Source organism: Harmonia axyridis, chromosome 7, assembly GCF_914767665.1.
Source record: "Harmonia axyridis chromosome 7, icHarAxyr1.1, whole genome shotgun sequence".
Taxonomy (NCBI): Eukaryota; Metazoa; Arthropoda; class Insecta; order Coleoptera; family Coccinellidae; genus Harmonia; species Harmonia axyridis.
In genome coordinates, this window is record NC_059507.1 from 1,646,674 (window position 1) to 1,671,648 (window position 24,975).

The window sequence follows — 24,975 nt, forward strand, 5'->3', positions numbered from 1 at the left end:
ACGTAGACCGATTCAAAATAAAAGCACTATATGTTTAAAATTAAAAAATCTGAAAGACTAATTGACAGTTTTACTAGATATTGAGGAAGAGAAGTTTTCATCCAATAAAAAAAGGAAGCATCTTTTTTATCGATGTCAAAGTGACAATAACATTTCCAGGTATATCACATTTTAACATTGGAGTTAAATTATCGATCATATTTCTATAGAAGGACAAATTATATACCGGTTCATAGACATTTGAACCTTCGGCCAATAAGTTAATACGTATCTACACTGAATAATTGTGAATTGTAAAAAAAATTACTCAATCTCTACGGATTCGAACCCATAGCTTCGAGTTTGAAAGGACAACACATGAGCGACCAAAGCAGCGAAAATAATTGTGTTAGAACCTTGCGATAAAAATATTTTTTTCGGCACAGCGATAGCATTACAGGTTTGAAATTACAAATTGGTATTCCTAGTGGCCAATTTCTGTAAAATCCTTGATTTTTAGCCTTAGAAATCCAGGGATCGTAAACACTAGCTCCGAGGAGAATTGCGCTAAATTCTTTTTTCTTATAAAGGTTCACTATTGAAAAAAAAATAAGCCGAAAACATCCACAGCAACCCCAATATACAATCGCTTGTGTTTCAGCAGATTACTCAGGCTTAATTCCGCCACATATGTCCCAACTATGGGAATCATCGGTGTGGACTACTCAGGTGCAAAGGAAATGGTGGGGAAAGAGGCATTCACATTCACCTGACTATTATTTGCTCGGCTATATCGCGAAGACCATGAGAATCTGAATGTTTATACTGCGTGCGGCTACTTTTGCTCTCAGGATACCGCCAATTCTAGTGTTAAAAGTGCCCGATTATCTCCGATAAATAAGTTTGAACCGTCCTGACCGACAAATAAATTCAGTTCCAACTAATGTTTTGTGTTGTGCGATTTATTGATCCGAGTATACGTCCTTCCTTGTTTTGAATGATCGCCGTTTTTGAGAATTACCTCATATCAACTGACGTAAGTGCTGATCGTTGTAAAATCCCATCATGATACCTACTTCTCTTCACCTGAATGTGCATGGTTATTTTTATAACATTACTTATCGATAATAACGAGGAAAACTTGCACTCTTCTACAATTAACAGGAATGTTGTACAGTGCCTTTCACGTTTATAAACTTTCATTCCTTTTATGTTGAAGCGAAAGGAAATTGCGAGTTTATTTATAAAGTTTTTATGTAAGTTTTGATTGATTTTAAGGCTAACTTCATTCCTGAATAACTCAGTTCTATATGTTTTGATTTGAAAGTTTATCTTCCAAATGATTATATATTTTGAAATGAAGTATTATCAATGTATCAATTATTTTGCAAACTCGTTATACTGCCCTACTTTACGAAAATTCCAATGTTGGATCATGAATGGCATGCCAATAATCTCAGGAACAGTTTATAAAGTACCAGAAGTAGGTAATAAGACTGTTGACGAATCCGTAGTCATACAAATTTCTGTTCGTCCAGTAGGTCCGTATTTTTTCTTATTGAATAAAATCCAACAAGGACCTTTTGTTTTTCCGATGATTTTCCAGATAATCATGATATTCTAAAGTTCCAGTTTTTATTGCTTATATTTACTTTTCATAGATTTCTGAAGTTCAAGTACTTTACAAATAATCTCCCGGTATGTCTAGACATCCATTCAAACAGGTGTTGAACCTTCACCTGGCTTCTGACATCCGGTTTGTCAAAATTTATTTTACCTTCCGTAAATTCAATGCATTAAAAAAGGCAAGAAATCAACCCTTGAGATATAGGTAACAGGCCAATTGAAAAGTTCCCGGTCTACCATAGTAAAACTCATTTTTTTTTGGCGAATTTCGATTTTTTTATTCAACATAGTAGCCTTCGAGGACGATACAGCGATTATAGCAATCTTCCAACTTTTCAATATCATTTTTGTAGAACGATTTGTCTTTCGCTTACAAATAGGTCTCAGTTTCGGCGATTACTTCTTCATTGGCGCTAAATTTCTTTCCAGCGTGCATTCTTTTGAGGTCTGAGAACAGGAAAAAGTCGCTGGGGGCCAGATCTGGCGAATGCGGTGGATGCAGAAGCAATTCGAAGCCCAATTCATGCAATTTTGCCATTGTTTTAATTGATTTGTGACACGGCGCATTGTCTTGATGGAACAGCAACTTTTTTCTTCAAATGGCGCCGTTTTTTTAACGGTTTCATTCTTTAAACGACCCAATAACGCTATATAATAATCGCTGTTGATGGTCTGGCCCTTTTGGAGGTAATCAATGAATATTTTACCTCTCGCATCCCAGAATACTGAGGCCATAACTTTGCCAGCTGACTGTTGTGTTTTTCCTCGCTTTGTATTCGGTTCATCGTGTGCAGTCCACTAAGCTGACTGTCGATTGGACTCGGGAGTGAAATGATGGAGCCATATTTCATCCATTGTCACATATCGACGCAAAAATTCAGGTTTATTGCACTAATACTTATAATGAAAATATAAATCAAAAAAATTAGTCAGTACTCTAAATTTTACTACGAATATGTCATTGAATTTTATTCTTACCATCCATCCAGTCCGGTCGCCAACACGATAACTCTCTAACAGAAAAACGGAATTTTCCATTACTTTCCGTGAAAACAATTATAATTTTGGTTTTTAGCCTCAGCAAATAAATTTAAATAGACACGATGAGAAGGAGAACAAAAATAACACATTATAAAATTTGTCATTGAAAATCCTACTAAATACAATATGTAGTTGTTTTTGAAATTAAATATATTCAGTAACCGATAGCTATAAAACGAATAAAAAGTTATAGCTGATTTTTGAGCTCTGTTTTCCTACTATTCAGCCAGTAATTTCTTCACATATTTTTTTCGAATTGTTCAGAACGAAAACTCAAATTGCTGATACAATTTTAATCCGATATGTGATAAAAAATCTTCTTCATTCTCATTTCAAATAGTTTATATCATTCTTTGATTATGTCGCGTTTGGCTTCCAATAGCTATATGGAATCTTCGTTCTTGAGCAGACCTTTAATGAAAACACATCAAAATAGGTATGCGCTTACACATTCATTTACCGCTATTCTCCGTGTGCCTGGGAATACGATTTACTCAGGAATTCCTAGATTGAGATTGTAAAGTTGAGATGATACACGCATATTTACAATCATCACAGAATCCAGGAAATTTTTTCACATTTGAAATTTAGTTACGATAGGTAATACAAAATAAGTTACAATTTCGAAGCCTTATCATCTAGAATTCCCATACATTTATCAAATGTACGCCCTCAAAATGCTAAACAAGTTGATAAATTTTATTCTACTCATCTCCATTTCAAATACTAATAATTATTCAATTGAGATATCGTTTCAAGGTTTTGCGTCTGTTCATGGGAAGGCCTCATCCTATTGTTCTAATATCTGTTATTTTAAGTTTTTTGACCAAAATCGTATCAAAGATTCAAGAATTAATTAATTTTGATAACAATTAATAAATTAACAAAATTCCCATGAACAAAAACGTAAATATGTCATCCAGATTAAAAAAACCCATCCATCAAAATCGAACATTCCTTTACCAAAAATGGAATTCATGATTAATATTTGAGCCAATCTACAATATCTCTATCTAAATAACCAGAAATACGAGAAAATAGTATTGTCTAGATATAAATCTCAAGTATTTCCTACTCTATGACGAACTTCCTATGTAATCTTGATTTCAAACTATACGAATTGCTATTTTTCGATAAGATTGATATTCATAATCCAAGCATTTATATGCAAATCATTATTCAACAGCTTGCTGTGTCATTTCCTGATGATGCTCTTCAAATAACAATAAACTTTTTAAGGTTGCAGAATTTCCCAAAATAGAGCTATCCTGAATTACGCAACGAATTCAAATAGAGCTCCTTTTTAAACGGTCGTTCCCCAAACAGATCGCTCACAATTAATATAATTTTCGAATTTTGGAACCAGGAATGGTCTCAAATGATTCACTGAAGGAAATTAGTGGTCGAATCAAGGTAGAATTAATACTTTCTCTAGAACGATATTGAAGTTATTTCGGTAAAGTATACAGTTTTTATGAATGGGTCTTGTGCAATTGAACAGAAACACATAGGTACTGACATTACTATATATCTGTAATAATAACTTATGGCAATGCGCTAAGATTGCACACCGAAAAGACCGTTTTGTAGTAGTTAATTTGGTAGGTAATTGCCCATACCATATATGAAAATGAAGCACCAAAATTAACGATGTGTGAGATGAGAAAATAAAAAGTAACCTGAGATCCCAAAGGTGGTCGAAGTAACAGTTTAAAATATAGAGGTGAAGAAGAGTATAAGAACGCAAGAAAAGGGGAAAAACCCTTTTTTTCTTCAGATGAATTTTTTTATTTGTAAATTCGATATTTTTATTATATTCACAGATCTTTGAGATATGAATGTTGCTTCTTGTTGCTCTCCTTTTGTCCTTATGTATTAATTACAAAATACAAATTTGCTACTTAAAGTTAGAATCTAATATACGGCTGGATTGTTTCATCTGGGCCACCCTGTAGATGTATAAAGTAAGAGACAGTTGATGATTAGGTGTAGGAATCTATTCATTCAGCAAACACTCGAAAGAACAATGTTGTGATTGATATTTCGAAATTTCATGCAACCTTCATCAAATATTTATATAAGTAGTTCATTTATTTCAACAATAGTATGATGGCAACGATTGCAAAAAACGTCGTTGCCAGACTATCAAAAAGTCCTTGTGCTGCTTACAAAACAAATTTTGATATTTTATTGTATAGACACTGCAATATACTACATATTATACACTGCGCAAAAAAATTAACGCACATTCTGAAAATCTCAATTCTAATGAAAGTTAACTCTACATTGACTTTATAACTTATTTTTATGTTCTCTCGGGAAGGTTTTGAACGAAACAAAACACATTAAATGGAAGAAAAATTCAGGATTTCACAGAATCTTATGTGAAAGAAGAGAAAAAAACAATTTTCGAAATACTGGAATGCTGATAAGTGATTTAATACTTGGTATTTCCACCCCTGGCGTTAATTACAGCTCGGCAACGACGGTTCATACTCAAAATGAGTGATCTTAAAATGTTCTGATCTAATCCTTCCCAGATTTCCCTGAGTTGGATTCCTAAATCATTTAGAGTAGCTGGATGATTTTCTGAACTTCTCAGCCTTCTATTGAGGTTGTCCCAAACCTGCTCAATCGGATTGAGATTTGTGCACGATGGGGTCTGGCATTATCGTCCATAAAAATGAAATTTTCACCAATGTATGGGGCAAATGGCACTACATGCTCTTCAAGAATGTTCCTTATATACCTATCAGCATTCATAGCTCCATTATCAACGACCACTAGGTATGTGCGAGCAGTCAAAGATATTCCACCCCATACCATAATCGATCCTCCCCCGAAACCAGTAGTATTCAGGAAATTGCACTGAGCATATCTTTCATGTGGACGTCTGTATACAAGGGAACGTCGATCACAATGGTAGAGGCAGAATCTAGACTCATCTGTGAAGAGAACTCTTTCCCAATCAGCCTCTTCCCAATGGATATGCTCTATCGCAAAATCCAAACGCGCCCTTCGATGGGCTTGGGTAAGAGCTTGGCCTCTTGCCGTGACACGAGGTCTTAAATCATATTCTCTGAGGCGATTTCTTATTGTCTGAGTGCTAATTTGCGCCCCATGAGTTTGCTCAAGCTGATTTTGAAGGAGGCGAACGGTTGAAAATCGTTGTCTCAACGAAGAAACTCTCAAGTAACGTTCTTGAATGGCAGTTGTTACCCATGGTCTACCCTTTCCTGGTCTTCGGACATTCATACTTGTCTCCCTGAATCGCTGCAACATTCTGGACACACTTGTATGGGAAACACCAAACCTTTCTGCAATTCTTGTGTATGTCCACCCTTCTTCTCGCAAAACTACCGCTTGGGCACATTTCTCTTGGGTCAAATTGCGTGTTTCGCGTTGCATAGCGTTCGAGTTAGAAAATCAAACGAAAGAAAAACTATTGATCACTAGAATTGATCGAGAACAACTGATTTCAGAATGGAGCCAATACATTCAAAATCTGATAATCTCATCTTTTTTTATTCCTGCTGGGAAAAAACATCTGTATTGAAGAAAAACGTTGAAAGTGGATAACATATGCATGCATAATTCTGATAAAAATAATTATCATTGAGAACACCTTCAGTTGTAGAATAAATTTGAGATTTCCGTAATGTGCGTTAATTTTTTTGCGCAGTGTATAAATGTTGATAAGCAGATGTAGCAGATGAAAATTCAATCGAAATTATCCAAAACCAACTCTTATTATGAATGATATAAATATCTACGCATAATCAGAATAAGTACCTACATCCGACAACATAGCAAGGGGTTGAAAACACGAACTTTAGGATCTAGGACATCAAGGATTGGCCATCTGTGACGTCATGTTATTGCTAAAATAAATATACTACATCTAAGCTTTATCTCTGTATCTATTACTCTGATTATTTCAAAGCAATCCAGATGGCTAAATAATAATAAATTCTCCTTTCTCTTACAATCTAACATACTTAGATTTCATTAGAATCAATAACTCGAGAGAGACATATTAAATTTCAACCTTCATCATTCGACCTTATGAAAATTGGATTATGATCCACTATTATTTTCAATTCAGTCTTCAAAAACCGCAGTTGTATTGACCCTTAAATTAAGATATGACCTTTCTTGTTGATACGTCGAATGTTATAAGTAATCCTTGACATTGTACACGATATTTTTGTTCAATTCAATTCGAAATTTTGTGAGTAATATCTTAATACATGTTGTACCTTCCTATTTCAGATCGTAGTGATTCATGATGGGTGAAAATAGTTCAATAATCTGTTATTGATTTGACCAAGATGCTTCTCAATGGTTTGGGCGATTCCACAGAAATGGATTCTTCAGTGGAAAACCGTAAGTTATCCAATCTGTAGCGGAGATCAATAATGATCCAATAAACTGGTATAATCATCACAAAAAAAGTAGTACTAACGGGTGTTTTTTTCGAGGTATATAACTTTCAGTTGGCATTACTCTTCAAGATGGCGACCGATTTGACAGCTGTCAAGTGATTTATTCTCAGTTTGGTTTGGCAATTCATCATGAATAGACTCACACCTGAACAACGCTTGCAAATAGTGCAATTTAATTTCGAAAATAATGGTTCTGTGCGGAATACGTATCGCGCACTACGTCCATTTTATTTTGTTTAGCGATGAAGCGCACTTCTGGTTGAATGGCTACGTCAACAAACAAAACTGCCGCATTTGGAGTGAAGCTAATCCTCAAGTGTATGTCGAAACACCGTTACATCTAGAAAAACTGACTGTTTGGTGCGCTTTATGGGCTGGTGGAATCATTGGTCCGTACTTCTTCAAAAACGATGATGGCCAGAACGTTACAGTCAATGGTGATCGGTATAGAGCCATGATTACTAACTTTTTCATTCCTGAATTGAACAACCATGATGCCCAGGAGCTGTGGTTTCAACAAGACGGCGCAACATGTCACACAGCTCGTGTCACAATCGATTTATTGAAAGACACGTTTGGTGACCGCCTAATTTCACGTTTTGGGCCTGTGAATTGGCCTCCAAGGTCTTGTGATTTAACACCGCTAGGCTACTTTCTGTGGGGCTATGTAAAGTCATTGGTCTATGCGGATGAGCCACAAACCCTTGACCATTTGGAAGACAACAGTCGCCGTGTTATTGCCGATATACGGCCACAAATGTTGAAAAAAGTCATAGAAAATTGGACGTCCAGATTGGACAACATCCGAGCCAGCCGTGGCGGTCATATGCCAGAAATCATATTTAAAATGTAATGCCACAAGATTATCTTGCGGATAAATATAATGCATGTTAATCGAATAATCCATCGTTGTTTTATTGCAATTTAAAGTTCTATAGCTCTAAAAAAAACACCCTTTACAAGAAACACCATGTATGTCGAAAATGAAGCGTTTATATAGGACTCTCATTTTATAGTTTTAACTCCAATTCAGAAACACCCTGTATATGAAATAAATGATAATCAATTATTACCTGAATATCTCTTGAAGAATTGCGGATTCGTTGAAGATTTTCATAACTCCAAGAGCCATATTTTATGTTTGAAATAGCCATCATCCATTTCAAAAAGTCCCTACGTCATCGTAAAAATATAAATGAAGTTATTGTCGAAGTTACCCAACAGATATTCTTCGAAGCAATCATGTCATCTACCTCTAAAAGAAACTCCAGTCCAGTCTAGTAGACTTTTGCCATGTTTCGCAATCGGAATAGGATCTAGTTTCATGGCGTGCATTTTAATATTCAAGAATTCCGACAATAGATCCTCGACTCTCTGTTCTTTTCCTTTCTTCAGAACAATATTCTCTCGGCTGACATTGTATACAAAGAATAATCAGGACTTTCTCACGAAAGAGTTAACCGTCTACATCCATTTGAATTACATTCTTCCGGTGGAAGAAATTATGATTTTGCATCTACCATCCACTGTACTTGCTGTTTATTAATGCATTAAGATACAATGTTCTTCGATGGTTAATAATCTGTTCAATGAAAAAAACTGAGAAGAAAGTGAATTGGTGTAAAGAGCATTTCTTCATGCATATATTGCCAAACTTAGCTTGAATTTTCTATGGCTGTAATAGAGTAATCAAAATTACTTTTGCTCAGTGCTTTCCTCATTTATTTCGATTGAGTATTCTATGTTGTGATGAAAATATCAACACATATATTTTGCTCAGAGCTTGAAATTATTATTTTGTACATGGTGTCTCAAAATAAAGTTAATATTAAATAATGCTAACATTTTCATAGAAATTGTGTTCTTCATTCTTAGATATCTCAAATTTTGTTATTTCATTCGTAGCGAAATCAAATTTTCATTCTGTTGTTTCCATTTCAATGATTTTATATATGTTTAAGATGATTTACTGGAAGCTGAAAGTCTCGGGATCGTAGGGAGAGTAGCAGAATTGGAAAAGAAAGTTCTGGAACAAGGAGAGGAGTTGCTGTACCTTAAATCCACATTGGCGGAGGCCCTAAAGAGATTGGCACTGATTGAAGGAACTAAATCACCTAATCAGAATTCAACCTCCAATGTGCTTCCTACCATTATATCGAAGGATAGCTTCAGGCTTCGAAATACAGATTTTTCATCACCTCATGGTTTGGATAATAACAGATGTAAGGACAGTAGTTTTTGAATTATTTGAAATAATGCCGTTGTGCATTCATACGCCAGTTGCATCTTTGGGGACCACATAACTGTAAATAGATAATCTCCAAGGGTGAATGAAAGAGCTTTCTTAATTTTTTTCAATAGTTGTTACTCCAACTAAAGATCAATCTTAATCATGTATTTTTCTTTCAGTGAAGTTTGAAAGTAGCTCTAATATTGTCAATTTTTTTCGTGTGTAGTTCTTATTTTTTCCGAAACTATTACTATGTCTGCATTTCAGCTAGACTACCATCTGCAGATTCTCCTCGTAGGGTTTACAACTCATGTCTTCCAAGAAGAGCAGTCCATTATCAGTCCACAGGAAGCCTACATAGTGATAGTCAGAGTTCCAGTAGCGTCTCACCTATACCTTCACCGTCTCCATCAATACCTATACAGTCCAAAAAAGTATCTTTAATTACTCGACCTAATACAGCAGGCAAGACCACCTTGAACGGTAGTCAGCTGCATAAAAGATGGAGTTCGACAGGAGATTTCAATCAGAATTCGACTGCTTCACCAGCAGGATTGCAATCAAAGTAAGGCTTTGGGAGTGAAAGATTCATGCATGTAGCTATAGAAGTTTTCGAGAGAATGTCTTGCCTTTTGGCTTCTGCAGAAAACAATATGTTAACTGTGGAAATTTCAGGATATTATATAGGGTGTTTTTTTCGAGGTATATAACTTTAATTTGGCATTACTGTTGCTACCGATGGCGACCGATTTAACAGCTGTCAAGTGATTTATTCTCAGTTTGGTTTGGCAATTTATCATGAATAGACTCACGCCTGAACAACGCTCGCAAATAGTGCAATTTTATTTCGAAAATAATGGTTCTGTGCGGAATACGTATCGCGCAATGCGTCCATTTCATTTTGTTTAGCGATGAAGCGCACTTCTGGTTGAATGGTTACGTCAACAAACAAAACTGCCGCATTTGGAGTGAAGCTAATCCTCAAGTGTATGTCGAAACACCGTTACATTTAGAAAAACTGACTGTTTGGTGCGCCTTATGGGCTGGTGGAATCATTGGTCCGTACTTCTTCAAAAACGATGATGGCCAGAACGTTACAGTCAATGGTGATCGGTATAAAGCCATGATTACTAACTTTTTCATTTCTGAATTGAACAACCATGCTATCCAGGAGCTGTGGTTCCAACAAGACGGCGCAACATGTCACACAGCTCGTGTCACAATCGATTTATTGAAAGACACGTTTGGTGACCGCCTAATTTCACGTTTTGGACCTGTGAATTGGTCTCCAAGATCTTGTGATTTAACACCGCTAGACTACTTTCTGTGGGGCTATGTAAAGTCATTGGTCTATGCGGATAAGCCACAAACCCTTGACCATTTGTAAGACAACATTCGCCTTGTTATTGCCGATATACGGCCACAAATGTTGGAAAAAGTCATCGAAAATTGGACGTCCAAATTGAACTACATCCGAGCCAGCCGTGGCGGTCATATGCCAGAAATCATATTTAAAACGTAATGCCACAAGATTATCTTGCGGATAAATAAAATTAATGTCAATCGAATAATCCATCGTTGTTTTATTGCAATTTAAAGTTCTATAGCTCTAAAAAAAACACCTTTATATTCATGATTCAAAGTATTGTTCATCGCTGGCCACTTTCTCTTTAGGGCAAAGTACGAATCACGCGTTGAAAAAACTGTTCATATTTTGAAGCGATCCACGAATCGATTAATTTTTTTAATTCTTCATAAGACCGGAAGTGTTGGTCAGCCAGGGCGTGTGCCATTGATCGAAACAAGGGATAGAGACTACTTTTTTGGACTAGAGCGCACCAAAACAGAAATTGCTACCAATTAAGTGAATTCGCTAGCTCTCAAGAATTAGTACGAATAAAGTTGGTACTTAAGAAACAAGTTGAATGGTCCTAACTAAGACCGAATCGTCAAACTAAATTAAGGCTAAAAATCTCCGAATTTCTAATTCTCATGATATCGTGTTTTCAGTCACGCAAAGGAATATAAAAGTACATCCAAAATGTTATTCGGGTACGACACTCTCTGATAGACATTGCCATTGTATTCATTCACCGGATATGATCCCTAAGTGTTTAATACAAGGAAATTGTTCCTGTGATTCAATTCAATTCAAGTCTCGTACTTAAATTCGTGATGAAATTTGAATCCTATTGCTATGAACCCAGCTACATTAATTTAAGTCCACTTATCCTTTACTTTTTATTTCATTTTTGTTTGTTTTTATTTTTAGGTTTTCTAATAAATCTTTATTGAATCTGTATACAAAGAGTAACCAGTATCCGAGTCCAATGAAGCATGGGTAGGTCCAAAAAACCTTAACAGTATTTTTCGACAAAATCAATTTCAAAACTGATATTCACTTTTACGAATTTTTTTATTACAGGCCCAGAGAAGTCACGTACAATGATGAGTTCAACTGTTTAACGATGTACCTGAAAAGCAGGCAGATCAATCTGTATCCACCCTCAGATCTATCGGACAACTTCAAGCTTACGAAAGTTAACACAGCTCCACAACAGAGACTCAAGTTAGATTGGGTTTATGGCTATAGAGGAAAAGACTGCAGATCGAATTTATATTCTCTACCCACTGGGGAAATTATTTATTTTGTTGCGTGTGTTGTTGTATTATATAATGTTGAAGAACAATGTCAGAGACACTATGTTGGCCACACGGATGAGATCAAAAGGTAAGATTCAAACTTGGAATTTAAATTTATTTTCGGGAAATTACATTTTTGTATGCAGATTTTACTGGGCGTCTATTATTTGGAATAAATTTGGGCAAAATTTCGCGCTGATAGCTTAATCAGAAACATAAAATTCAAAGCATATCAAAAGAATGAGCCAATCGCAAAGCTAGAGACCTCATATAACGGGTGTTTTTTTTCGAGGTATATAACTTTAAGTTGGCATTACTGTTCAAGATGACGACCGATTTAACAGCTGTCAAGTGACTTATTCTCAGTTTGGTTTGGCAATTCATCATGAATAGACTCACGCCTGAACAACGCTTGCAAATAGTGCAATTTATTTCGAAAATAATGGTTCTGTGCGGAATACGTATCGCGCACTACGTCAATTTTATTTTGTTTAGCGATGAAGCGCACTTCTGGTTGAATGGCTACGTCAACAAACAAAACTGCCGCATTTGGGATGAAGCTAATCCTCAAGTGTATGTCGAAACACCGCTACATCCAGAAAAACTGACTGTTTGGTGCGCTTTATGGGCTGGTGGAATCATTGATCCGTATTTCTTCAAAAACGATGATGGCCAGAACGTTACAGTCAATGGTGATCGGTGTAGAGCCATGATTATCAACTTTTTCATTCCTGAATTGAACAACCATGATGTTCAGGAGCGGCGGTTTCAACAAGACAGCGCAACATGTCACACAGCTCGTGCCACAATCGATTTATTGAAAGACACGTTTGGTGACCGCCTGATTTCACGTTTTGGACCTGTGAATTGGCCTCCAAGATCTTGTGATTTAACACCGCTAGACTACTTTCTGTGGGGCTATGAAAAGTCATTGGTCTATGCGGATAAGCCACAAACTCTTGACCATTTGGAAGACAACATTCGCCGTGTTATTGCCGATATACGGCCACAAATGTTGGAAAAAGTCATCGAAAAGTGGACGTCCAGATTGGACTACATCCGAGCGAGTCATATGCCAGAAATCATATTTAAAATGTAATGCCACAAGATTATCTTGCGGATAAATAAAATTAATGTCAATCGAATAATCCATCGTTGTTTTATTGCAGTTAAAAGTTCTATAGCTCTAAAAAAAGCACCCTTTACATATCCAGTTACGAACCAAGGGTGAAATTGGCTTATGAAGGAACTAGTACTCAAAAGCTAATTTTTCGCTTCACAATTATCTTATTTTGACTCAAGTGAAGTTGAATAGACCTCCAATCGATTCATAGTTATTAAGTTCACTAGCTCACTAGCTGATCTAATCAATCAATTTCCTTCCAGCTTAGCAATTCATCCAAATAAAATGTTAGTAGCAACAGGACAGTGTGGCAGCCATGAAAGAAGAGATTCTAGTGTGAGTATAATATCTGCAGAAGAATCATGAAGAGATACAATATCAAAATTGACATTTTCATCTTCCTTTTTCAGCCTCATGTAAGAATTTGGAATTCCATATCCTTACATACCCAATTCGTCATAGGAATAAATTATTTTGAGGTGTCTGTGTGCTGCCTCTCGTTCAGTAAAGCCGATGGCGGTTCTTATTTGGTGGCAGTTGATGATGTTTCAGACCATATCATCTCGGTATGGGATTGGCAGAAAGGAGATAATGGATACAGAATAACGGAAACTAAGGTGAGTTCAAGATTCTCTCATTGGGAGATAAGTAAGTCCCAGGGATAACCAGTAAAAACAAAGTTTTCCTTGAAAATTCGTCTATATTGCCACCTTCAAGAGAGATAAATGTACTCTAACGGTCCTCTAACCTTTTCTGCATAAATATAAGTCTTTGCTGCCGAAATAGGCTTCAATCTTGGCAATCACTTCTTCATTAGAGCCACATTCCTTTCCTTGGAGCAAGCCAGTAATCGTTTAGACCAGATTTGGAGCATAAGCTGGGTGGTAAAGCAGTTAGAGGCGCAGTTCATTTAATTTGGCCATGATATTCATCAATTTTTATCAAGGACCATTATCTTGGTGCAAGAGAATTTCTTCTTTTGGATGTTTTTTCTGCACTGCAATCAATAATTCACTGTTAATGATTTTGCCTTTTTTGAGATAGTTAATGAAAAAGATATCATATACTTACGTCCTAAAAGAGGACTCCATAACCTTTGCCAGCTGTTGTTTGAGATTTTGGTCACTTTGGAAGGCTTTCGTTGACTGCTTTTCATTCAGCTGATGCTCCCTTTGACTCAAGAGAGAAGTGGTTGTTTTATGTTTCATCCACTATCACATATCGACACCAAAAATCATATTTATTCTGCTCAAACAGCTCCGAACAGCATTCGAAAACTTTATCATGGACCAATATTTATGCAAAATCCTCAAGATACGTAGTGTGGAGCTCAATCTGAGGAGCAGATGATAGGCGAAGAGACAACCACAATAACAATTCAATCGATGAGTCCCTGGAGATTACCAATAAAAATATAGTTTTCCTTGAAAATTCTACATTATTATCTTCGAAAGGTGCACTCTAACGCTACTCTGATTATTATTTAATACCTTTTCTGTAGAAAGATTCATCTTTGCTTTCGAAATGGACTTCAATCTCGACAATCACTCCTTCATTAGAGCCAAATACCTTTCTTTGGAGCAAGCCAGAAGTCATTTGAGCCAGATCTGGAGAATAACTGCAGTTAGAAGCGCAGTTCTTTCAATGCCATAACCTTTGTCAGCTGTTGTTTGAGATTTTGGTCACTTTGGAAGGCTTTCTGCTTTTTTTTCATTTGGCTGACGCTCTCTTTGACTCAGTAGTGAAGTGGTGAATCCATGTTCCATCCATTATATACATATCGAGGCCAAAAATCATAATCATTCTGCTCAAACAGCTCCAAACAGCATTCGAAAAAGACATTGCGTTGTTGCTTTTGATCAGAGGAGAGCAAGCGAGGCACCCATTCTGAATAAAGATTTCTCATGGACAAATATTTACGCAAAATAGTGAATAAACTGCCTTCAGATATCATCAAGTTCACCGCTATCTCATGAAACTTTTCAATTCTTCTTTTTTTTTCAGTGTTCTGTTGATACTATAATTTCTGTCGATTTCCACCCGTTAGAGCGTGATGTGATAGTGACTGCTGGAAAATCTCATATTGCCTTCTGGTCGCTGGATGTAAATGATGTTTTACATAAGAGACTGGGTTTGTTTGAATCCAGAGATAAGCCAAAGTATGTCACTAGTGTAGCTTTCTTGCAGACTGGTGAAACTATAAGTGGAGATTCAAATGGTAAGTCCATACTAAAATAAGTTCCATGTAAATTTAAAATACGTTGATTTTATTCAGTGGACAGTCTAGTTGACACCAAGAGAAACAAGTTTTCTGGCACCAAATATGTTCTTATTCAGAAAAGCGATAAGTTTTCCTATACATGTCAATGGAATTGACAAAGACAAAGAGTTCGAATGAGACATTTTTCAGAAAAAAAATACATAGAAACACTAAGAAGGTATCGTTTGGTTGCAAATAAGTAAAAGAGAAGTTTATTTAATACTACTAAATTTATTAATGATAATCATAACGTTTAATTAACGAATATCTAAAAACAGTTCCACTTCATTCTGAATTAATTATTGTTCCACTTGCTTTTATAATTTCTATAATAAATTTTCTCTCTCTAAAAATCATTAACCTTTCAATGGAAAGACCCACAGATAACAATTCTAGTTTCTGAATTTGGCAACAGATTCTGGGGATTGAAAAGTAGTTACTTTTACCTCATTAAAATATAATAATAAATGTTCACAACCGTTACATGTTGGCTAATTATAAAAAAAGTTCAAAAAGTCAATTTCCATCTAATATCTCAGAATATAGAAATTGAAGTTATATAAATTATATATTAATTTTATATTATCGTATTAATGCTTTTTTCTTGAGAATTTTTATTTTTTAAAAAGATTCATAGGCTTCTTAATTGATGAATTCAGTTTGCAAACTATTAAGAAACACCAATTCGAATTCACAACCGATTTTTGACTTAAATTTTCCTTTGTAACAAATAACTCGATTCTATTTACTTTTTAAATAAAAAATAAAAACAATAACTTGATTTTTAGGTAACTTGGCTATATGGGGCCGAGGTACAAATACTATCTTAAAACTTTCCAAAAATGTTCATGATGGTGCCATCTTCTCAATATGCGTTTCTAAAGACGGATGTATCATTACTGGAGGGGGTAAAGATGGAAGAATAGTAAAATTCGATTCAAGATTGCAGAAATTAGGATACGACAATCAGGTGAGTTTCAAAATTCAAATATGAAGGAATAAATCCAATAAAATCAGTAGATTCTTGTTGAGGAGTCATGGACAGAATCGAATACTCGCGAGATTCGAGAACAAAGTTCTCGAGAACTTCGAATTCTCACTCGAGATCCGATTAATCGAATATGTAACAACAAATTTACAATTTCTAAACATTGTTAAAGTGTGTACCTTTCCATGTTCAAATGGAATAATATAATGGACACAAATGACATAAGAAATGCCAGGAAGTAATAAACAGCGTTGCCATTATAACCATTTTAAATCCTATAACTTTTATTGGAGAACCTGTTGTAACAAATAATTCCAATGTTTCAGATCGAGTTTCACTTTGGCGGTATAAGAGTAATATCTGAAGGATGGAGTTCTAAGCTACTTATTGGTACAACCAAAAACTGCATACTGTATGGTACGTGTGAAACAGGTTTCCAACCCATAATTTTGGGACACACCGATGAACTGAAGGGACTAGCCTCACATCCTAGCTTACCACATTTTGTAACTGCTGGCCATGATAAAGTACTTCAGCTGTGGGATTCCATGTCGCATAGTATTTTATGGAGTAAGGATATTGGAGTAAGTAACTTATTTTTTTAAAATATACTAACTGACAAGAAAACTGCAGCACCCAGAAGGAGCTGTTTAATTTTTTTTTTTAAAACATAGATAACGTATGTTTTTTTCGAGGTATATAACTTTAAGTTGGCATTACTGTTCAAGATGACGACCGATTTAACAGATGTTAAGTGATTTATTCTCAGTTTAGTTTGACAATTCATCATGAATAGACTCATGCCTGAACAACGCAATTTTATTTCGAAAATAATGGTTCTGTGCGGAATACGTATCGCGCACTACGTCCATTTTATTTTGTTTAGCGATGAAGCACACTTCTGGTTGAATGGCTACGTCAACAAACAAAACTGCCGCATTTGGAGTGGAGCTAATCCTCAAGTGTATGTCGAAACACCGTTACATCCAGAACAACTGACTGTTTGGTGCGCTTTATGGGCTGGTGGAATCATTAGTCCCTACTTCTTCAAAAACGATGATGGCCAGAACGTTACAGTCAATGGTGATCGGTATAGAGCCATGATTACTAACTTTTTCATTCCTGAATTGAACAACCTGATGTCCAGGAACTGTGGTTCCAACAAGACGGCGCAACATGTTACACAGCTCGTGCCACAATCGATTTATCGAAAGACATGTTTGGTGACCGCCTAATTTCACGTTTTGGACCTGTGAGTTGGCCTCCAAGGTCTTGTGATTTAACACCGCTAGACTACTTTCTGTGGGGCTATGTAAAGTCATTGGTCTATGCGGATAAGCCACAAATTCTTGACCATTTGGAAGACAACATTCGCCGTGTTATTGCCGATATACGGCCACAAATGTTGGAAAAAGTCATCGAAAATTGGACGTCCAGATTGGACTACATCCGAGCCAGCCGTGGCGGTCATATGCCAGAAATCATATTTAAAATGTAATGCCACAAGATTATCTTGCGGATAAATAAAATTCATGTCAATCGAATAATCCATCGTTGTTTTATTGCTATTTAAAGTTCTATAGCTCTAAAAAAAACACCCTTTATAACGCCTACTGTCCCGGTGTACATGACGCTCAACATCAAACTGACCTTCACGTCTTTCTCCCCTTATGTGAATTTTACTCAAAAATTGTAATTCTGCGACTACACCTCTAAGAAATTTCTCCCATATGCGAGATTTTCGTCACTTAAATGATGCGTCAAGCATTCATAGGAGTTTTCTGCAGTTCTGCTGCATAGATAAGGTACTACCTGCAATTTATTGAATCGAAATTTTTTTTTCAGGAACAAGTACATTCCCTATGCTTTTCACCAAATGGCATTTATATATTTGCTGGTTGCTCTTCTGGTCGATGGATGGTTTTCCATTCGCAGACGAGAGAGATGCTGTGGAGAAGCAACGATGGCAATGAAATTATCACTGTGATCCAATTTTCACCAAATGGAAAACTTTTCGCTCTGGGTTCCCACGATAATAATATTTACATATATCAAGTAACCGATGGAGGGTTGAAATACAGCAGAATTGGAAGATGTACGGTGAGTATTTTTTGAAAAAATTCACAAAATGAGTCGAAATTCGAAACTTTTTTTTTGTAGGGTCACGCAAGTCCTGTTTGTTTTCTGGACTGGGGAAGTGATAATGCAACCCTCAGAAGCAACTCGGTGGATTATGAAGTACTCCATTGTAAGTGTTAAAAGTCAGGTTATGGTCTACTTATTTTTGCAAACTTTTTTATTGAAAATCTCATATACACTGTGTCCGTAAAGTTGTTTATGAAATAATCTTGAAACACGTCGATTTTTTATTTGAATTTACCGTATTTTAAAATAATAATCTAATATACAGGGTAAATTACTCTCGAGTAATGACGTCACCGTCACTTTTTTCAAATGGAACACCCCCCATTTTGTCTCAGTTTTCCCATTACTCTAGCTGAGCTGATTCCAAAAATGTATCACATGTTGATTCCAATTGGTACAGGGTGGACAAAAATACAATAGTTTTGTGTGTGCTCATAAAGTAACGCATAACATTCTTTATTAGTTAAATTAACAATATTATCAAAAATACTTATTGTCTAGCGGCGATTGGTTTGAATGTAACACCCTGTAGTTTGTTACAATTTCAGATCAATAAAAATATATAAAATAAGAAATAATTTCTTTCATATTCTGTCTGTTAGACCACAAGTACCAAACATGTTTGGAAACAGCTCATTTTTATTAATCTAAAAATGTAACAAACTACAGGGTGTTACATTAAAACCAATTGCCGATAGACAATAAGTATTTTTGATAATATCGTTAATTTAACTAATAAAGAATGTTACGCGTTACTTTATGAGCACACACAAAACTATTGTATTTTTGTCCACCCTGTACCAATTGGAGTCAACATGTGATACATTTTTGGAATCAGCTCAGCTAGAGTAATCGGCAAATTGAGACAAAATGGGGGTGTTCTATTTAAAGAAAAATGACGGTGACGTCATTACTCGAAAGTAATTCACCCTGTATATTAGATTATTATTTTGAAATATGGTAAATTAAATCAAAAATCGACGTGTTTCAGGATTATTTCTTAAAATGGTCTGTTTAGCTAAAAATGAATTTGTTCCATACTTTACGGACAGAGTGTGTACCCATCTAACATTTATTTGTTCACCAAGGACGCAAAAGCCTAATTAATGAAACGTTCGAAAATATCTGACGCCAATATAGTGCTCACAATTTGCTTACAGTTATAAAGGGTTTTCCAATAAGAGTTTCAAAATTCGGCAAATTGGGGATCGTCAATTTCAATCGATTATAATAATCGAGTATTCGAATACCTCTCACTTTAAGAAATAGTTTCAACTTTATTTTCTTCATTCTCTGAAAATTTATGGTATTTTTCAGGGAATACAAGTACATGTCGACAGATAACTCAAGTGTCAGATTTCCGTGACACTAAATGGGCCACGAACAATTGTACAGTCACGTTCAATACAGTAGGAGTATGGCCCGAAAATGCAGATGGAACTACCAATTGTTGCGATCATAGCCACGACCAAGAATTGTTGGTAACAGGAGATGATTGTGGCAAGGTCAAGCTGTATAACTACCCTGCCAATCAACCTAAGGTAAGGCAAAAGGTTGATCCTATAAATCTTCATATAGAAAATAGAATTTTTCTGATTGGAATATACTAACTGACAAAGAAACTGCAACACCCAAAGGAGCTGTTTAAATTTTATTTTTTTTTTTTAAAAACATAGATACTATAGCAAGTATGTGAACAATTTTTTTTACTCAAACATTGTAGTCGTTTTTTAAATTTAACAACAAACCAGTTGTTCAAGGAGATCCAAAGTCGATGTTCAGTTGTTGCTAAAATGCCTAGCGCACGTGTACGCGGAATTTATCGCCAGCTAAGTGAATTTGAGAGAGATCGAATTATTGCTCTACGGTAGGTGGGGCTGTCATTTCGAGAAATCGCTAAACGTGCGAACAAAAACCCAACTACTGTTATGAGATGTTGTTGAGCGTCATTGGATAATGCCCAAAATCGAAGAAGAGTAGGCACCGGACGTCGAAGGGGCACAAATGAAGTTCAAGATCGACGTCTAAGACTTATGGCTATTAGAAACTGATTTGCGACAACTCGATCTTTGGCTGATGAATGGTGAGGAGAACAAGGCCATCCTGTAACTATTCGAACGTTTTACCGCCGGATAAGGTCTTTTAGACTGCAGCATTATCGCCCCCTTCTTGTGTTACCTCTGACGGTTGAGCATCGCCGGCAATGGTGCAGAGAACGTCAACATTGGAATGTGGAATGGCATCAGGTCGTCTTTTCTGGTAAATCTCGATTCTCCTTGGGTGCACATGATGGCCGAAGAAGGGTAAGACGACGTCGGGGAGAAAGACGTGAACCTCAGTTTGATGTTGAGCGTCATGTACACCGGACAGTAGGCGTTATGGTATAGGGTGCTATTGCACATGCACGTGGATCACCTTAAGTCTTTCTTCGAGGTAAAATGACAGCGCTGTGTTACCTTCAAGCAATAGTGGAGCCATATGTTCTCCCTTACCTCAACCGGCTCGAGAATCCAACTTTTCAGCAAGATAAAGCCCGACCTCATGTTGCCAGAGTTAGTTTAAACTTTTTCGAAGCGACCCATGTGAATCTTTTGCCATGGCCGCCCAGATCCCCCGATCTTTCGCCCATACAGCATGTTTGGGACATGTTGGGTAGAAGGCTTGGAAATTCACCCCAGCTCCTGCAGACTTTGGCGGCTCTGCGACATGAAGTACAGGTAGCTTGGGATAGTATCCCTCAAGAAGAAATAGACCATCTTATTGCATCAATGCCGAGACGTGTTGGGGAGTGTATAGATAATCGCGGTGGACAAACACGTTATTAACAAAATTATTAAAAAAAAATGTAAACCCTTCGTTTTTTCCTCCAAATTTCAATTATTCACTTCTTGCTATACTATCTATGTTTTACCAAAAAATATTAAAATTTAAACAGCTCCTTCTGGATGTTGCTTCTCTGTCAATTAGTATATACTCTTCATCTTCCCTTAGTTGTGAAAATATATATCGTTTCATTATGCCACTCTAAGAATTTTCTACTGAGACCATTTTTTTCAGTCTTTATGTCATACCTACGGTGGCCATAGCAGCCACATAGCAGGGGTGAGATTTCTACATGAGGATAACAGAATAGTATCCATTGGAGGAAGAGATACAGCAGTTTTCCAATGGACCGTCTCTTAAATTTGTCTTGTTTTTCTTGTATTTGTGCCGTTGTTATCACGTTCTTCAAAGATTGTTATGCTGCTTCGAATGTGTTTTATATTCTCTCATTGAAAATGTTTCTAAATAATTGAATAAAGTTTATTTTTAAGTATGTACAGCATTTTGATTACCTACATTCAATAATTCCTCACCAATATTAAAAATTAAATAAAAATTCACACATTAGTTATGAAATAACATTGAATTTCATCTTAGTTTTCTTCCACGAACTGTTATAGCAGGAAAATACATATGTGCTTTTTTCTTCAAATCTTTTTCTTCGAAACTAAGTCCAGCTATGTTAGCGAATATTTTAGTGAAATCCTTCTCATATTCTTGTTTCTTGTTAGTTGGTATTGTTGGATATATAAAATCCACTGAAGCGAATAGAGCTGAAAAAAAAAAAGAAATTCGAAAACAAATATAACAATATAGAGAGGCCAAAATCAACAAAATTTGTCAGTATGCATGCTATCCTGTTTAATAGCGATTATATTACTGTTTGTTCTTTATATTGTGTTGTATTTTATTGTTTATCAGTTATTCTTGTCAAAAGTTGTAATACGAATCACGTGATATTGTTACTTTTTATTTTTGGATTTTTATTAGTCAGAAAAAATAATATTAGTCAGAAAATGCCAAAAGTTTTCTGTTAGCTTCTACAGCTCAACAGAGAAAAATAACGAATTTCGCCTACCCTCTACAGTTGAATCAATTATCTTTCCTCAAAATACTTAATAGAACTACTCACCCAAAAAATTTTCACTCACTGATTCATAAGGATCATGATTCAATTCACTTTCCAAAACATCGAGACCACATTCATTGAATATCAGTTTCAATTCTTGCAATGGATTGGTTGGACTGAATAGAGGAACATAATTCTGAAATCCTTTGGTGTAAGGATTCCATTCTTCAATACTAGACATTGTCTTGTAAACCTCATATAATGGATTACCGACATATGAAAATATGAGAACCAATTCACTTTTTACTTTCAGTAGGTTGTTGCAGTTAACAAGGGCACGTCTGCAAATATACTTTATGATTTATAAAGAGTAACATTGATGATATTTCAGTTGATACAGATGTAATGACTTCGTTTAGGTCATACCAGTTTGTTATTTTGATTTTTTTGTTTGGACATGATCTAAATTTTGAAACATCTCAAATAGACGTTATAGCGGAATATTTGAAACAATAATTTTTATAAACACCCTGTTACTCGAAAATGAATCAAGATAACTAGGTATATGGTCTACTTTCTGAACTCTTCAGTTTACTCTCATAATGGGTGTTTTTTTAGAGCTATAGAACTTTAAATTGCAATAAAACAACGAGGGATTATTCGATTGACATGAATTTTATTTATCCGCAAGATAATCTTGTGGCATTACATTTTAAATATGATTTCTGGCATATGACCGCCACGGCTGGCTCGGATGTAGTCCAATCTTGACTTCCAATTTTCGATGACTTTTTCCAACATTTGTGGCCGTACATCGGCAATAACACGGCGAATGTTGTCTTACAAATGGCCAAGGGTTTGTGGCTTATCCGCATAGACCAATGACTTTACACACCCCCACAGAAAGTAGTCTAGCAGTGTTAAATCACAAGATCTTGGAGGCCCATTCACAGGTCCAAAACGTGAAATTAGGCGGTCACCAAACGTGCCTATCAATAAATCGATTGTGGCACGAGCTGTGTGACATGTTGCGCCGTCTTGTTGGAACCACAGCTCCTGAACATCATAGTTGTTCAATTCAGGAATGAAAAAGTTAGTAATCATGGCTCTATACCAATCACCATTGACTGTAACGTTCTGGCCATCATCGTTTTTGAAGAAGTACGGACCAATGATTCCACCAGCCCATAAAGCGCACCAAACAGTCAGTTTTTCTGGATGTAACGGTGTTTCGACATACACTTAAGGATTAACTTCACTCCAAATGCGGCAGTTTTGTTTGTTGACGTAGCCATTCAACCAGAAGTGCGCTTCATCGTTAAACAAAATTCGCTTATGAAAATCGGGAACAACGGCACATTATTTTCGAAATGAAATTGCACCATTTGCAAGCGTTGTTTAGGCATGAGTCTATTCATGATGAATTGCCAAACCAAACTGAGAATAAATCACTTGACAGCTGTTGAATCGGTGGCCATCTTGAACAGTAATGCCAACTTAAAGTTATATACCTCTAAAAAAAACACCCTATATATGATCTATTTATGAATCTTAATCTATGAATTACTCTCATAAGTCATAGTTCTTGAGATGCTTTCAGTGAGCATGGAATACGAGACACCATGTATATTTCAAAATGCACAAAAATGGCTTGAACTTATGCCTCTCCACGTTCCTTAATTGTAAAAAAAAAGTTATTGGAGAAATTTTGAAATAATAATAACAATGATAGAATCTGAGAACTGACCACCATTCAATAAGGGTCAGATAAAATTTCAAAGGCGAAATTTGCTGTACATTAATCAAAAAAATAATAAAAACATAATCGTACCTCAAATCTCTGACGTAATGGAGAGCAAAACAGGAAGTAACTAAATCGAAACTATTCGAAAATTTTTTCGGGATGGCTTTCGTTTCAATATCCATAACTTCGAAAGTTATACGAGAATCTCTTTCTAGTTTATTGCAAACGTCGATCATATTTTGGTTGAAATCAACACCCACTATTTCAGAATAATGTCTGGGAAGTTGTGGTTCCAGTATCTCAAGAAGGACTCTACCAGTACCACATCCTATATCCATAATCCTTAGGGGATGATTTGGCCACTTTATTCTCCTCAGATGATTCGCATACATTTTTTTCACTATTGGAAATTGGAAAGTAACATGGTTAAAATGTTTCACTGCCTTGAACATTATTTTAGATTCAAGCGAATTATCTCAACTACTGGTAGTGAAAGAATGTTTATCATCTATTTAATAATGTGTGACAATATTATCACGTTATGGTTCATTAAAGCAAATATTCTAATCTAAAAATATAATTTCATGAATATGTATTATTAGGCGATATTAACATTAGGAAAATATTTTGGTACCCACTTATATGAATGAATGGTATCATTTTTCGAAAAAAGAACAATCCAAAAAAATTAAATATTCTGATTTAATATTGGGCTTCAATAATGACCTTGATAGAGCAGTGGCGTAGCTATAGTTGACCATAGGCCCATATTTAATTTAAAATTTGATTAAATTTCGTGATCTCAGTTTCTATCCACCAAATATTATTAAATTTTGTGTAAAAAGTAGTTAAATGGAAA

The 24,975-nt window shown here is 35.7% G+C and overlaps 2 protein-coding genes across 2 annotated transcripts; one reads left to right on the forward strand and one right to left on the reverse strand.

Moving 5' to 3' along the window:
• The first annotated feature begins 758 nt into the window (after positions 1-758).
• Positions 759-21,796, forward strand: LOC123684183 (echinoderm microtubule-associated protein-like 2). The gene is made up of 15 exons (XM_045623351.1): positions 759-1,015; positions 6,919-7,032; positions 9,053-9,313; positions 9,589-9,886; positions 11,594-11,662; positions 11,747-12,052; positions 13,351-13,423; positions 13,498-13,704; positions 15,092-15,305; positions 16,136-16,317; positions 16,662-16,919; positions 18,181-18,435; positions 18,496-18,583; positions 19,798-20,021; positions 21,538-21,796. The coding sequence occupies exons 2-15, from the start codon at positions 6,978-6,980 to the stop codon at positions 21,661-21,663; spliced, it is 2,616 nt and encodes an 871-aa protein (XP_045479307.1). The 5' UTR covers positions 759-1,015; positions 6,919-6,977; the 3' UTR covers positions 21,664-21,796.
• On the reverse strand, positions 21,770-24,655 carry LOC123684184 (juvenile hormone acid O-methyltransferase-like). Its single transcript, XM_045623352.1, has 3 exons — positions 24,204-24,655; positions 22,436-22,713; positions 21,770-22,076 (listed from the first exon to the last, which is right to left on the reverse strand). Exons 1-3 carry the CDS (start codon positions 24,566-24,568, stop codon positions 21,892-21,894), a joined length of 828 nt encoding a protein of 275 aa, XP_045479308.1. The 5' UTR covers positions 24,569-24,655; the 3' UTR covers positions 21,770-21,891.
• Positions 24,656-24,975: the final 320 nt, after the last annotated feature.